The 16,678-nt window shown below is 36.5% G+C and overlaps 1 protein-coding gene across 3 annotated transcripts in view; it reads left to right on the top strand.

The window, feature by feature from the left end:
* The window catches only part of LOC149163090 (MADS-box protein SOC1-like), a 290,773-nt gene extending 274,378 nt beyond the window's left edge, over positions 1-16,395 (top strand). For all 3 annotated transcript variants that reach the window (XM_089437522.1, XM_089437521.1, XM_089437523.1), the window contains 3 exons: positions 15,739-15,825; positions 15,918-16,010; positions 16,183-16,395. In XM_089437522.1, the coding sequence (XP_089293648.1) occupies positions 15,739-15,825; positions 15,918-16,010; positions 16,183-16,380 (378 nt within the window). In that variant the 3' untranslated portion in view covers positions 16,381-16,395. The remainder of the gene's footprint in view (positions 1-15,738; positions 15,826-15,917; positions 16,011-16,182) is intronic.
* Positions 16,396-16,678: the final 283 nt, after the last annotated feature.

Raw genomic sequence — 16,678 nt, 5'->3', positions numbered from 1 at the left:
ATGGCGATGACATGAATTGTGATTATGATGATAAAGACGATAGTGGTTACAATGACAATGATGATGATGGCAATGATTATGATGATGACGATGCTAATGACGTTGGCGAATCTTCCCAATTTTAGATGTTGTCATTGTCATAATCATAAGCATTATCTTTGGTGTCATGATCATAATTTCATCTAGGTCATCATCAAAAACAATAATGGCATGAATGATGATGATGCATGATTACAACAATGTCGATAGAAATTACATTAATGATGATGATGGGGATGATAAAAATGACAATGACGATGATAATGGTGGTGATGATGATCATCATCGATCATCTGTCAAAAATAGAGTTGTTATTTCTCTTACGTATATCAATGTGTCCTAAACAACCCTTTTCTAGCACTGATCACATTTTTTGGGTTGATGATATTTCTTACAACATCTACAATTATGAACAATTGCAAACAATGTCCATAATGATGATGATGATGGCATGAATGGTGATTATGATGATAATGTAATGATGGCAATAACAATGATAAGGATGATGGTGATGATGATGACAATGATTATGATAATGAGAATGACCTTACAATCTTATGGATTCGTGAACAATTACTAGTTTCAATACCATCTTCTGGATACGTATTACTATCATACTTTTTAAATTTTTCTGTCTCTCTTGAGGTATCTTACTATAATGGTGTTGTCAACACTAGAAAGATATCTTGTTGTAATGGTGGTTCTAATGTTAGCACTAGCAAAGTTTAGTAGGGAGGATGCTACTACAAGAGGAATTCCTTCTAAGTGACTATGGCATTCAAAATGAGGCTTTATGGGCTGCTTGTTAACAGATGTTCTCATGCTCATATAAAATTAATGTGAAAAGTTGCTTTAATTGGTTCCCATGCATAATTGATATTGATAATGGGGTGGTATAAAATTGTAATGGGCATATCCGTTAGTTAGTTATGATGGGTCAACAACATTGAAACCATCCAAGTGACATTTCACCTTGGAACAATTGTCGCTCGTGTGAAAACACGAAGTTTATGTAAATGAAAGTTGTGATTGTAGTGGAATTAAAACCATCGAGAAATATCAAAGAAGACGCTGCCTACCAGTTTTGAAAGACAACCAAGGCATTGAACAACTATTTGCGTTAGGATGTAGTGAGGGAATCGAAGGAAATTTGGCAGCCCTAAGTTGCCATTACTATTGCCAATCACACATTCAATAGTAACCATAAAAGGTAGCCACATATAAACAGAACTTCGAGGTGTTGACAATCAGAATATATTGTAATAGCTTTGACGTATATATAGTTTTGTGTTTAGATGAGAATGAAGTGGGCTTCATCCAGGGTTCGGCTCAATCCTCGTCCATTCCATGCAGTGGTGTTTAATTCGCCAAGCAAGAGAATATTACGTGAGTGTTCAGAGTTAAATCAACAGAAATCAAGGACGTGTGATTGTCAAATTATTGCTGCTCCCTTATGATTGAGCGCTTGATGCGATGGTCATTATCCTTGGGTGATATTTTTATTCCCCATTTTCTATTGAAAAAGTAGCATTTTTCTGTTCGATTATGATAGGATTGGATGAACGCCGGTTTGGGTGGATGTAGACCCATGTTTTTTTGTGGTGATCTTCAAATGTCTTGAGGATAAGAAAAAAATCCTTGACCAAGGTCCATGGTTTTGGGGATGAGTTGGTCTTCTAGTGAAGCCATGGTTTCCCAACTTCAATCCTCTCACTATGTTGCCGATGACTACTCTAGTATGGGTAAGATTCCCAGTTTTCCCATTCACTTTACCCATCTAGATCTCTTAGAAAAAGTGGGCAATTTTATTGGAAGATTCGTCGAAGTAGACAGGGAAAGCCTTTTGAAAGGCATTTTCACCTATGTTTGCATATGTGTTTAGGTAGATCCCAATGAAGTTTTGCGAGATAAAATTGAGCTCAAGTGGATGGGAATTGTGTATTCCCAACCCCTGGACTATGAAAATACAACTTTTTGATATAGGAATTACCAACAAGATAGACACCTTCAAACTGTCTGTCCCTTTCCAATAGGGGCTTCCTCCTTACAGTCATCTAAGAACTCTAGCTGCCGTTGGAGGGATCTTAAGGAAAGAGAGGGATCCAAAATGTAACACCCCTCCCTTGTGTGTCAAACTTTGCAAACCTAAGCTGAGAAAAGCTAGGTATGATGTGTAATATAAAAAGTAAATACATTATTAATAAATTAATCACTTGGAAAAGCGAGACACTAAGAGATGAGATTCTTGCCAAATCACATTGGTGAATGGGAAAGGATAATTCTTTCATGGTAAAGCTTCTCGATTTAATTCTAGATAAGTTGGATGGATTGGAGATAAATATCCATTGAGAAAAACATAAAAGTTGTGTGGGAGAGAAAGGCAATCTTCTATGAGTAAAATCCTCATGGGAGAGAAAGGTGAGCTTTTATGAGATAAGCCTACGCAAATGGATAAAAAGATCCATAAAAGCGAGACACCGCTAATGGAAACCATATCATGAAAGAAGGTATTAAATACCCATTGCATAGATCAATTGGAGGCGGTTGATCCATGGCAAGAACCTCGACTCGGTGGTGAATTGAAGAGTCATTTCTAGGTTGGGTAGCGGTGCTCTGTTTTCCAAGTGTCGTTCTCTCTTTTGATCTAGTTTGACTCACTTGCGTGGATTGTTCTGTATGTTGGTTTCTTACCCTCTATGTTATAAATTCCTTAGCATATGAGAGAATTTGCTTGAGTTTTAAATGCACTGCATGTGGCGTTAATGAGATGATTTTATGGATGCACATAAATGAAATTCTAATTACAGTCATAGTATGTGGATCTTATGTAGAATTGGTGTTAACCTGTCTTTTGTTAAGATAGTGAATAGTCGTGCTTGAGCCGCTATGCAAATTTTTTAATTGTGGTTAAGGCTCGACTGTATAAACTATGGTACAAGTTATTTGTGCTATGCATCCAATGCTGCGCTTCTGATTAATTGTGCATAATCCCTAAGATACACATGTTAACGTGTCATGCAACTGTGGCGGACGGATTATTGATTATGTATGATAAATGATTTTGTTTTGAAACGGTAGAGCCTATGGTTCGGGTTATCTAATATATGCATTATGCATTATAGGATGAATTGCATCCATTGAGGCGTTCTAATTATTTATTCGTATTGCATAAGATATATGTCGGTGGTACTTTCGGCCATGACAATAGGAATATGAACATGCTATATGGCAAAGCTAGTTATTGTAAATGGATGACCTGATCTCCATAAATGTTGGATTGAATCCTCAAAGGAGGGATACTCGAATGCGGGATATTGAATAATATTGATTGATTCCTCCTCTGTGATGTGATGTAGGCATGGGTAGAAGTGCTTGTGTTAGCTTTGTTATGAGGTAGTTGTATATGAACGCGTGTGACAACCATTACATCTAAATTTATTACAAGCTAAAATTAGTAAAGGAAACCAATATGTTGACTTTAATACTGTGGCTAGGAGGTGTCTACTGAAAGAGGACCCAAAGTTGATCATAATTCATGGAACAAGGTACCAATCAACCTTAAGCACAATGCAAGAATAGGATGAAAACCTTAAGCATGACCACCAACTCATCGAATGGCCTTGAGGCTGCAATATGCAAGAAGAGGATGAAAAACATTGACTTTGAAAGCTTTTACAACCAGAGAACCTTAAAACCCCAACTCCCTCCTTAGGACAAGTGTATTTGAGTTTACCAAGAGTTGGCTTCCAACACACCCAACGCTTAATGCCAAACATGACATGGTACACTAAAACACAAAGACCGTAAAACCTTTCAACATATCGACAAAGTACACATTCTTCCTTGAAATACACATTCTAAGGAAACCCACAAATGACTTCTCCTCATTTTGAGGATGGTACATAAGTTAAATTGGATTGCATAGGGATTTCTTAACACAGGGTTCAAAATTATTACAACAATATACTCATTAATCACTAAATATGTCATTTGTAGGAATTGTAGTTAGGTGGGGAGGATACTTACACAGAAGCCAAACGCCGTTATTGATACTTACGAAGGTGTGGCTTCATATTTGCAAGCTTGTACACACATATTCAGATTTGGGTTTCATGGAAATATTTTCTTGCTAAGCAAACTAATAAACCTCTATACAAAGTCGACCGCATGAATTATGCACGACTGGTTTTTGAAAATTCCCCTAAACGAGACTGTGTTTTATGGAATGTGCCCATCAGAGGGTACGCCATGAATGGACCCTGTGAGGAAGCCCTCCTACTCTATTCCCAAATGCAGCAGAAAGGCATACAGCCCGATGAACTCATTCTTCCCTTTATTCTGAAGGGGATGAAGGTTCATCATTTTATAATAAGAGCCGGATTGGATTGCAATCTATTTGTGGGGAACGCCCTTCTTGCTCTATATGCAAAATGTGGAAGTATAGAGAACGCACGCCAAGTGTTTAACAAAATGTGTGAGAGAGATTTGGTGTCATGGAACTCTATGATTGTTGGATATTCTCAGAATGGACATGCCTATGAGGCATTGACGCTTTTCCATCAAATGCTGCTAGAGGAGGTGGTACCGGGTCCCGTTACTATGGTTAGTGTTCTCCGAGCATGTACATAGGTCGAAGCTCTTCAACGAGGTAAGTGTGTGCATAGTTACATGATTAGAAATGAGATTGAGATCAACATCTTTGTAGATACCTCCGTCACAGATCTCTATTCGAAATGTGCAAGTATTGAAATGGCACGTCTATTGTTTGACAAAATTTCTTGACAGAGATGTTGTGGCATGACTGCATGCAGTCAAAACACCCACGAATGTGATGTAGGTTGGCTTCACGCCACTGTGCTCCATTTGAGAAAAGAGCCCAAGAGCATTTTCAGCGTGCTCGTTCATACCAAGACCCTCAATAATGTCTTGACCGTTTCAGAGGGGCTATTGCGAGGTTTGCGTAATGGAGTAGCGAAAATGAAGTCTTCTCTGAGGAAGCTGCGAGGGTTTTCACTCAGCAAACATGGAGTTAAAGAGAAACTGGGCGCGGTTTATCACAGCTAGAAGCAGCAGCAGCTGCCACCTCCGGCTTCGCTGGACGAGCTCGTTCAAGCTTCCCAGGTACCGATTTCATGGATCATTTTTCAAGTTAGGGCATGTTGTTGCGTTATTTATATTTTCAAGAAAATTGAGCTCTTTCCTTTAAAAGAATTCGCGATAAAGAGGTTCTTGTTGCGTTTTAGAGATAGCCTGTGACGAATGATTTTCAAAAATGAAATGAGAAGCGTTAGTTCTCTTGATGAGTTCAGAATGTAGTGATTTCTTTGATAAATTGTAAAGTTAGGACAGGTTATGATATTTCAGGTTTCAAGCATGGAAGTTGAGCTTTGCCTTAAAATGAATTGCATTTTTTTTTGCCCAAAACGGTTTTCTTCGAGTTATGCAGATCGAATTTAGGCGATGATTTAATCATCTAGACAATTCTAGAGGTTTATTAAGCCCGTCCTAACTTAAAAAAATATAGTGCATGAAATCACTACATCCTAGACTTCTAACATTTAATCCCAATGATTTTTACACTGGATCTGTAAACCCGATAACAATCACTTTCGACGTAGCATTTCAATTTCTTTAAAAGCAAAGCGCGGTTCGATGCTTAAAACTTCCAATATCACAACGGCCTGTCCTAACTTTAGAGATAATCAATGAGGTATTCATTTAAAAGCAAAAATCTATGGCCGTGTGTGAAACTAAAATATCACGACAGCCTGTCCTAAGTTCATAGATAATCACTTAAGTGTTCCTTTCGAATGAAAGATTAATTTCCATGGGTAAAAGTTCAAATATCAGGATAGCCTGTCTTAACTTCACAGATAATCAATGAAGTCGCTAGATAGAAAATCCTAGAAGTTTTTGATCACAGTGGCGGAAAGAACATAACTTGTTAGGTCATTGAGATGTTGCCTTTGGCAATCGGTGACCCCAGGGCTTGATCTCGTCACCTCTGGCTGGCATGTGTAAAGGGCTATCATGCTGTGTTGAGGGTTGATTGTTATGTTATTTGAAGTTTTATGCATGTAGGTTGAGCTTTACCTTCAAATGAATTGTAGCATTATGTTAAAAGGGTTCTCGTTGAGTCTTTGTTGTTAACGATTTGCTAAGTTGATCAAATTTAGGGCTGTAAACATGAATCAACACGCTTCTAGATAATGTGAGAACTTTTGTGTGTTATGTAACATGTTGAAGTGCAGAACTGAGTGGCTCGTTGAGAGGTTTACTTTTGCAATTGCTGATTCTGCACAGTTTGAACTTGTGACCTCTGGCTGGCATGTGACAAGGGCTAATCGTATGACTCGCTGAACCTAAATTGAGTGAAAAATACAGCTCAAAACACTTCAAGTCAATGAGAAGCCATCTGCGCTGGAGGAATTAAATTGTCTATGAAATTTAAATACAGAAATTTTGAGTCTTAATTAGCTTAATGTTGCTTAGGTTCCATTCCCAGAAAATGATTGGCATTAGGAAGTTTGAATCTCTTTTCATTCAACAGTGCTGTTTAGATAATATCTCAGCACAGTCGTCTTCAATATCGTTTCATGCTGCATGCTCTGATTTTTGGGGTAATTAAGATTTTATTAATATACAACTTGTAACAAAATGAGGATAATAATGGTTTCCCCTGTTGATTCTGAGTATGTGCTATATTTTTCATTGCTTTACATCTTTCAAAAAAAGAGAGGACTTTAACATCTCCTTACTTGAAATTCTTGGTTTAAACCCTTATATGTTCATATTGAATATTTTGTTGCATGTGCTGTTAATCAGGGATAAGTTTTATTCAGTTCTGAGTAAATATTGCAGCTTAAAGTACAACAAACCTAAACTTATAAAAGTTTCATTCTAACACTTTTTCATCCAACTTTTAATTTACTATTAACAACCACTGAAAGTCGTCCCCATTCTACTAATCAGCTATAGTTAGCTTATCTTAATTAATTAAGCGTAAGTTGTATCCAGTTCCAAGCAAAATGCTGCAGTTCAAAGTACAACAAATATACTAATAAAAATCATATTCTAACCTTTTGCTATCCAACACATTATCTTAAAATTTATATCCATGAATAACCTGTGGCAGTCATTCCTAATCTAGTAAGTACTAAGCAGCTAGAGTTAGCTTATCTAAAACTACTTCTACATCATGCATTTGCCATTTTAAACACAAAGTCAAATTCTTTTTCGTTATTGAGAGTGTTTATGCTAAAGACAATAAGGGTGGCTCTTAAGTTTTTTGTTTATGTGCTACAGAATCTCCTGTACAGTAAGCGAAACCATTCTAGGTGCGGGGTAGGATGTGCAGGGTTGAGAGGGAGACAGATGCTACTTGCCTTCCTTTTTTCTCTCGACTCAGCAACTTGTCTGTTTGCTAAACATTAGAGGAATTTTAAACCTTTTAGAAGTTGATTATATGGGAGAAGACAGTCAGGATTCAAAATAATAAACTTATGTTCTTTAATGAAATACCACTGGAGTGTTTTTGGTCATTCGTACTGAAAGAATTTTTGGTCATTCTTACTTTCATCTACATTTTTGTAATTAACTTGTACTTCAGACTCTTTTTTTTTAATTTTTTTTTTTTTCAACTCGTGTCTCCCATATCTCTCTTACTTTCCAACTATGTTGCATGGAGAGTCAACATGTGCCTGATGACAAATCCCTTGTACCCTGCATTCCAGTGTTTTGGGGACTTAAAAATGGCTTGGGAATGTCCCAGAATAGCTGAGGGCATCATTGGAGACATGGGAACTTCTAGGGCATTCCCAATCCGTCCCTCACAAAAATATCTGGGACAGTCAACTGACCCTTGAACCCACTGACACTTCAAGATTATATCTATATATATAGATATATATAACCTAAATCCATCCCTGCACCTGCCTGAAGTCTAAATCCTACCTGCTTCTAATTTTCTAAATCCTACATGTCATCTCAGCATATCATTCTAAAATTGTTCTCAGCAATTCCTTTCTGCGGCGCTGGCACTCACAGACTCCAGTGCATCATACTCTCAGTCAATACTTGCTATTCCTCTGCAATTCTTATCCCTGACTGTATTTATAATCTTTATCAGTGTCAGGGGGGTGGGCATCAACGACGGCTTTTGGGATCTATTTAAATTTTCTCTTTGAATTTATTTAAATTCTTATTCACAGTGTTTCTTATTTGCAATTGGAATTTATTTAAATGTTTTATATTTATCGTGGTGAATTAAGAAAAAAATATTATTATTATTATATTTAATATTTTATTATTTTCAAAAAATTAAATATTTATGATTACTATTACTATTATTATTATAATATATAAAATAATTTATATATTATTGCCATCTCCAACTTTCTGTCCCCTGAAAAATTTGGGGGTGCACTCTGGTGGTTCCGGAAACTTACCCACCATCCCTGCTACCCCCCATCCCAAAGCCAGTGCGACATAGCTTTCTAACTATGTGTTTGCTGCAGCAAGGTGGTACAATTCGAGTTCAATTACTTTTTCCAGAAAGGCAGAAACAAGTTAGTTGCTTGCAGTTGTCTCAAGTTATTTTGCTTCATTGAATAGAGTGAGAAGTCCTCATGAGTCAAGGCCAGTGTAATCCCCATGAGATTTGAACCTTTATGAACATTGCAAGTATGAATTCTATTCACCATTTGGACTGACCATGGAGATTAGTTGCCTAAGATACAACTGTTTACAGCTGAGTTAAGGTTACTTTTCACTAATAAATAAACTAAGCTAAATAAAAGTGATTTGTAGACTAGTCATCTAGCATTCCATGAATTCTATTTTAGAATTTTGTGGAATTTCCTATTCTTTCTATAGAATTCTGTGGAACTAAATATTCTTTTCATCCTCCCCAAGTTAATGGTTTATTCAATCTACTGCTATTGTATTTTACAAGATTGGTCTGTCCTGATCTATATCCCAGGTTAAATGGAATAATTTTCAATTATCTTGGAGTGTATAAGATGTTTAAAACAGAGAAACGGTTTGTAAATTCTTTAGTACTTCCTCCAAGATTGAAAAAAGCAGAGGCTGGTCAATTTCAATTTGATTTACTCTTGCTCCCAGAGTTCATTGTGAAAGTCTTGGATGAGATTTTTCTTAATTTTTTATTTTATTTTATTTATCAGGCAGGGATAAGTGGCTTTTATGTTAATTTCTTGTGATTGCAGAATGGTTCCGAGGTTAATAATTTTTTTCACAGTTATAGCTGGAATCCATTTATTGATAACCTATGTTCCTTCTTGTAATATTCTACATAATATTTGAATTTTTTTTTTTTTCAAAGAAAAAAAATGTATATGTTAATTAGGCAAAAATATATGCATCTTCTGACTGGGAACTGATTTTTCAGTTTTGCCAAAATCATGACTGGCTGTTTTCTAATCTTCCCAAAAAAAAATATTTGACATTGGTCATCCTGTTGATACAAATTACCTTTTTGTCATTTGCGTTATCCTTAGGCAGAATTGTTTGCAGGAGGCTTGAAATTTCCATTAGTTCCTGTGTAAGTTGACATACTAAGGATTTAGGGTAAGTGTTGCACCATTTTCTTGATCTACACATTACAGAAGCGTCGACCCTAAATCAAGGTGAACAACTTGCTTGGCAAGTTGAATAAATTCTGCCCTAATTGCTTGACGTTCAGGGCTACAAATCTAATTCTTTTCAGATCTGAATCTGTTTATGAGAGATAAAACACACAAATGGCATAATAATCATTTATTGCTCATCATAACATTCAAATGCATGAGATCCAAACCTTCCAAGTCACTTTCATGATGGAACAATTCACTGCATAAACAGTTTAATTTTTAGCCTATTTCCATTGCTTTCTTGCAATCATTCTGATAAATCTAGCAATAGAGAACATCATTTATTGCTCATCATAACATTCAAATGCATGAGATCCACGCCTTCCAAGTCACTTTCATGATGGAACAATTGACTGCATAAACAGTTTAATTTTTAGCCTGTTTCCATTGCTTTCTTGCAATCATTCTGATAAATCTAGCAACAAAGAACATCTCCAAGGACAGAGTCATGCCAAAACAAGATGAACAATTTGACTAATATAATTGGAATGATCTATGTTATTGAAGTTCGATGTCTGGAGTTTGAGATCACATTATTCTAATCTGCAAGTATTCATGATGGGTTTGGTATTTTATAGCTTGATACATCTTCTAAAGACTCACATTAACGCATGAACAAGCCTATCTCTCTGCCCTTTGGAATTTATGAACAAGGTTTGCTACTCTGTAACCAGATCACACTCTACTCTGTCAAAACGTTTCCTTTTTGAAAATTTTTGCATCACTGATATCTCAGGTATATCCAAAACTAAATCAGTGCTGATAACAGCCCAAACATCCACTCAATAATACTAGCATCACACTGGTTCTATCTTCTGTTACTAGGAGTTCAAGTACTAGTTTTTACTGCAGAATTTTTGAGATCATGCTAACGTCCTGAATGATCAAACTTTGGGGTTTATTTACATCATTGTTATGTAAACTTTCTTGTTTTGGAACTAGTATATATCTTCTATTTTCTATTTTTATTTTTTATTATTATTATTGTGGATGCATTGTTTTACATACATAGTCTTGTGCTTTGGTGATGGTGTCTTTCTGTCATATCTGAACATCATTAATGTGTTTATTTGGCACTAGTTTGACCATTGTATGTTGGAATCTAAACTTTGATTTCATTTACAGCACTGCTCTCTTGAATTTTGGAAAATTTTGACATTGTTTCAAATTTGATTCATATTTGAAATAACACTTGAATGCTCATTAATTGGTATACATCTGGAAGCACTAAGGGAGCATTTCTATGTTGTTTCGTCATTTACACAGGGTACTTCCTAATTGTTATTCTACCCCGGATTCAGAGGAGCAGCCAAGATTTTATCCATAGTTTCTTTCCTTCCAACTTTAGATGGGATCTCACCTCAACCTTCTGCCTTGGTGGTCAATCAACATCTTTGATGCCTGTTCGGGGTTGTGCCATATTAGGTTACAGATCATACATAATCAGACCGAGTTATGGACCAGCTCCAGACAGATCCAGAATATGGCGCCTTCCACCCATTAGGGGTAAATCAGCTCCAGACTGATCCAGAGTATGACACCTTCCACCTATTAGACTAGGCCATACATAATCAGAACGAGTTATGGACCAGCTCCAGACAGATACTTTGCAGATCCAAAGTATGGCACCTTCCACCCATTAGGGGTAAACCAGCTCCAGACAGATCCAGAGTATGGCACCTTCCACCCATTAGGGGTAAACCAGCTCCAGACTGATCCAGAGTGTGGCACCTTCCACCCATTAGGGGTAAACCAGCGCCAGACTGATCCAGAGTATGGCACCTTCCACCTATTAGACTAGCCCTACATTCAGCAGAGCAGAGATAATATTTTCAAGAGTTTCCTTGCTTGGACATTAGATGATAGGAGAGCATTTTGCATATGTTCTTAGGATGCTTTTGTGCAGATTATAGTGGGTTGGTAAGGGATCCCCCTCCCCAAACACCCTATCAACATAGTTAAGACTTGAGTTTAGGGTGGCTTTAATTATCTCTGGTAATAGAAAATGATACGGAGGATTGTGCATAACCCACCCCCTTTTTGATTCCAATAAGCAGAGGTGGTCACTATGGTAATCCGATTTCAATTTGTAGTTAGAAAATGGGGTCACAACTTTCCATATTTTTTGTTTTGTTTTGTCTTTTTACATCAAACAATAGTATATTTATTAGAACCATAGTCAACTAAACAAACAGGAAACAATTTATTTGACAGGTGGAAGAAGTGATAGGCTTAGAGCAATTGAATTGTAGGCCATGCTTCTTGACAAATTGATGAACATATGTCTCCTTACTTGAGATTTAGGTTGGCACCATGGCACCATCCTGTCCATCATTATACACTAATCATGTCATTATCTTCTTCACTGTGAATGACTGGCCTGTTCCCTGCAAATAGATCTGGGCATAGAGGAGCCAATCCAAGAACAGTAATCTCTAGCACAAGACAATATTAATGATCTAAATACCTAATCTTGAAGCTTGAGTTTGATTTTTCTCTACTGGTTCTGAATCTCTGATTGAGAATCTCCCACTCGTCATTGTCAAACCTTCTCCTTCATCATTGGCATCAGCTGCACTGCTGAGGTACGTTGGTTGGTTGTCATTGGACTTGAGAGCTTGAAGTTTCAAATGATTATAGTAACAGACAGCCAGAAAAGCCAGTCCACACCCACTCAAGTTTATGACTGTAACCTTTTCATTTATTACAGACAAAGATTATGTTATGAGCAGCCAGTGCTTGACAAGACCAGCAACATTCATAGTCAAGGCTGAAGTCTTTCCTATCAGAAGAAACACTGCAAGATTAAGAGCCAAGGCACAAGCAGAAATGTCATGTAATCCAAATCAAAGGAAGAGACCCTGATTATCAGAAATGGGTATTCTACTAAGGCCCAGGGGGTGCTGAGAAAAACAAGGCAACAAGGAGCAACAAAGATGTGATGGGATTCAACTTAATCCCTTTTGATGTTCGTGGAATTTGTATGAGAACCAATTGGGTAGTCTCACATGCAACTGCACTTAACTGGAGAATCACCTCCCATGCATTCATCTTGGCCTCCCCATAAGCAGAAATAGTAACTCCAATGGATATGGCCAACATATTGGCCTCGGGCTCACCTTTATAAGCTTCTTTCTTCAGGGAAACCACAATCAAATACACAGCAATGGGAATTAGAGCTTTCAGCGTTTGAAATAATGATACTGAGAGGAAAACATAGGCAGAATTTGAAAACCAGAGACCCAAAGAATATACTTATCAATACTATGGGTTCAACGAGCTTGAAGACTCTTACAATAGCAACAGCCAGTGTTGAGTAGAAGCCCATGTGAATCATGGTGGGACTGATCACACTAAAGTTGTCAAGCAATGGCAACTCCAATGGATATGGCTAACATATTGGCCATGGCCTCACCTTTATAAGATTCTTTCTTCAGGGGAACTGCAATCGAATGCATATCAAATGGGCACAAGAGCTTTCAACATTTGAAATATCGATACTTTGAGAGACATGCACCAAACGCTGCATCATTTAGGATTTGTACTCAGTTTAGGTGTCATATTCAAGGGGAAGTTGTTATGCTTTCCACCACTTCATAGATTGTTAGAGTGATGAAACAAAAGAGGCTCCCTCTTGAGGCTAGATTATGTCATTCATATCAGCGGTGTTGTTGATGTCCTAGCTCAGCGAGGTCTTGCCAAAACTCTGTTGAGGTTCAAAATTTATTATAAACTGAAATGTCTTCACAAGAATTGACCTCATAAAATGCCATAATCACAATATATTCCATACATGGCTGTGATTATGGCTCGCAAGACCCTTAGACTTTGAGCAATGAGGCTCGCAACATCACTTATGATTATGCACTCTACAATTCTGTGACCAGCTGAATGTCAAGCAATTGAACCGCGATTTAAATCCTATTTTGTCAGCAATAAGTACTATACTTTGTCTTTATTTAGTGTAGAGAACCAAGCACTTATTCTGCTCATCTATAGAAGGGACAATGGTTGTTTGCCTATGAGGTATAAGGAAATCCTATCAGATGTTTTGTATTTTCGTATGGAATTGAATCATACTCCTGCACACTGTAACATTCATATATATCAACCTGTAGAGGCTTTAATAACACCTGGTATTCTGGTTAGTGATTTTATTGGACCTCATGTGCATATCCTACATGCACAGGATGGACTATTCATATGTTACAAGGTATTATTCTTATTATTTAGGGTGCACATCTTCAGGTGCTCAAGAACGATTACTAGAACAGTCAGTTAATTCTGCAATTTAAAGGATGAAAAAGGAGGTTATAGGAGTCTAGTTTTGGTTCTCACCCACAATGTCACACTAGTCTGCCTGGGCATGGTTCTCATGGTTTAATAGTGACTTGAGGAGTCATAATACCACAGATCACTAAACACGAACAGCTAAGGTAGCCCAAGGACAATAGCCATCTTTACACATTAATTAACAGGTCTTACATTAATTATCCTAGGGGGTTTTAATACTTCCAAATGCTTAAAAAACAGTTAGCAGAGCATTCACATTACAAATTCCAGCAATCGTTTCTATAAACCAACCAAATGCAGTCAGGAGAGCCCTCCTTTTACACTATACAACCTTATTGTTAGTATGATCAACCTTATTTTAATATAGAGTGTGACAAACCGTATGTGACAGGCAGGTGGAAAACTTTTCTCGCAATTGACTAAGCGACGTCCTGCGAGCCAGACTTGAGACGGAAACCCTCGTCAGAGGTTTATGCTTGGCTCTTTTCCAAACAAATGAAGAGTCAATGAGGTTTTGTGTAATCACTTCTGGTATCGTATTGGGTTATTGTTAGAAGCGATAATTGGATTCAGATTCTCATCGAGTGAGTTGTTCTGCTTTCTCAATTTGAGAGGGTTTGTTTGGAGGGAAAAACGAAAGAGGACATACAAGAATAGTGAGGGGAAAGATGCAGAGGAAGATGATTGAGAACATCGCCAGCAGGCAGGCTACATTTTCCAAACGTAGGTGGATTGCTGAAGAAAGCTTACGAGCTCTCGGTGCTCTGCACTGCAGAAGTTGAACTTGTGATTTTCTCCCCAGCAGGAAAGCACTATGAACTGTTTTTTAGTGCAAATCCTACTATTTTGATTCTAATAATCATGGCTATGCAAACCTCATGAGATTCTTACTAATAACCCCGGTGGTGCAAGCCCTAGTAAGCTCGATGTTGAAAAACTTAGTGTAAAACCTCCAAATCGCTGGTTTTGTTGTAGTGCTTATTGGAGAGTATATAAAAAATTTCACACCTTTTTATGAGATATGGGAGGAAAACATGTTAAAGATTTTTAATAAATATAAAATTTCCAAAAATGATGCTAGTTACGTGTGATTTTTTTCATTGTTTGTGATTATGAAAAATGAAACTCAATGTTTTTTCATTAGTGCACACATATTTCATTATATAATTGCATATAGAAAAATCATTCCAGATCCGATAACAATAAAAATGAAGAATTTATGGTCCGACGTTATATTTAAGGGAGATGTTTAAGGATGACGTTTGAATTTTGTTTTTCATTTTAAGACATTTGGAGCAAATATTAGGAAGGACTTTGAGAAAGGATTGTCCTTGATTTTCAAAAATGGAGTTGTTCCTTTCCAGCCATATGCCCCAAGTGACCATCAAAGGGAGAGCTCATATGTTTTTTGGATGTTTTCTTTATAGCCATTTTTTTACACATATCCATAGAGTCCCCATGCCATTGATGTGAATTACTTGTTTGGTTTTTTTTAACCAAAATTTTTAACCAAACAAGAAAAATTAAAAAAATGCCTCAAGATCAAAGACTGAAACAAAGACCTATTGACATACCTTTTAAAGTATGGAAAGAACTTGTAAAATCATATGAGAAGTTGGATGCACAAAGAAAAGCCGGCAATGAGAGCATTCAGGTATTGAATTTTTCATTAAACATTATTTAGAATGTATTAATACTTATAAGTATCTTAGACATGTATTTGTGTGAAAATAAATTGAATTGGTTTATGTTTAAGGACAAGGCATCCAAGGCGAGGTTAACCAAGACAAAAGTCACTCATCGTAGTGGCCAGAAAGGTTTAAAAGCACTGATAACAACCTTTGTAAGTATATTAAACATGTGATATTTTTTAATAAATTTTGTACTAGAAGAAAGTCATTGTTATCTAATTTCTCCCTATTTACTGATTGATAGGAACTAAAATATGGAAGACCTCCAAATCATTTGGAAAAGGAGGTGCTGCAGCAAAAGAGATGGGTTGAATTTGTTGTTTGGATGGACTCTATGGTATGTAATTTTAGTTGGATTTCCAATATACTTTTAAACCATATTTTCATTTTATTTTTTAGTACTATTAGATATTATATCTTACCTCATTTTATGGTTGACATTGTATAACAAAAACATGCGTTGTGTTATATAATTAATACTAACATGTAATATTGATTTTTTTTGTCAGAATGCTATAGGTAATGATTGCCAAGACGATGATCCAAATTATGTTCAACATATATCAGGAGATGATGAGGATGAGGATGAGGATGATGGTGGTGAAGGAGGAGATGATGATGATAGTTGCGGTGTTGGTGATGATGTGGATCAGAGTAATGAGGATGGTCAAGATGATCATGAGGATGATCTTGGTGGTGGTAGCTAGGCATGCACATGCATTGTTTTTTATGAAGAAATTATTGTGTAGAATGACATTGTTATGTTTAGATGGGTGTTGTGAATTTACCCTATATCAATGAGACATTTTGATTTTGTAATCATACGATGAGTTTGATTTATGTATGTTGTTAATTTATCGTAGAATAACGATATTCATGAAATATTTTGATTTGTTAATCATATTTGAATTTTACTTGTTTTGATTAAAAATAATACTGATTTTATTAGTATTATGTTGCTATTTTATACATGTTTTGAAAATTGTTAATGACACATTGTTATTT

The sequence above is a fragment of the Pinus tabuliformis genome, chromosome 5_2 (genome assembly GCF_031772625.1).
Source record: "Pinus tabuliformis cultivar Carrire ecotype Pingquan chromosome 5_2, CPIR1, whole genome shotgun sequence".
NCBI lineage: Eukaryota > Viridiplantae > Streptophyta > Pinopsida > Pinales > Pinaceae > Pinus > Pinus tabuliformis.
Note: the sequence above shows the minus strand (reverse complement) of the source record. Positions and strands in the feature narration are given on the sequence as shown.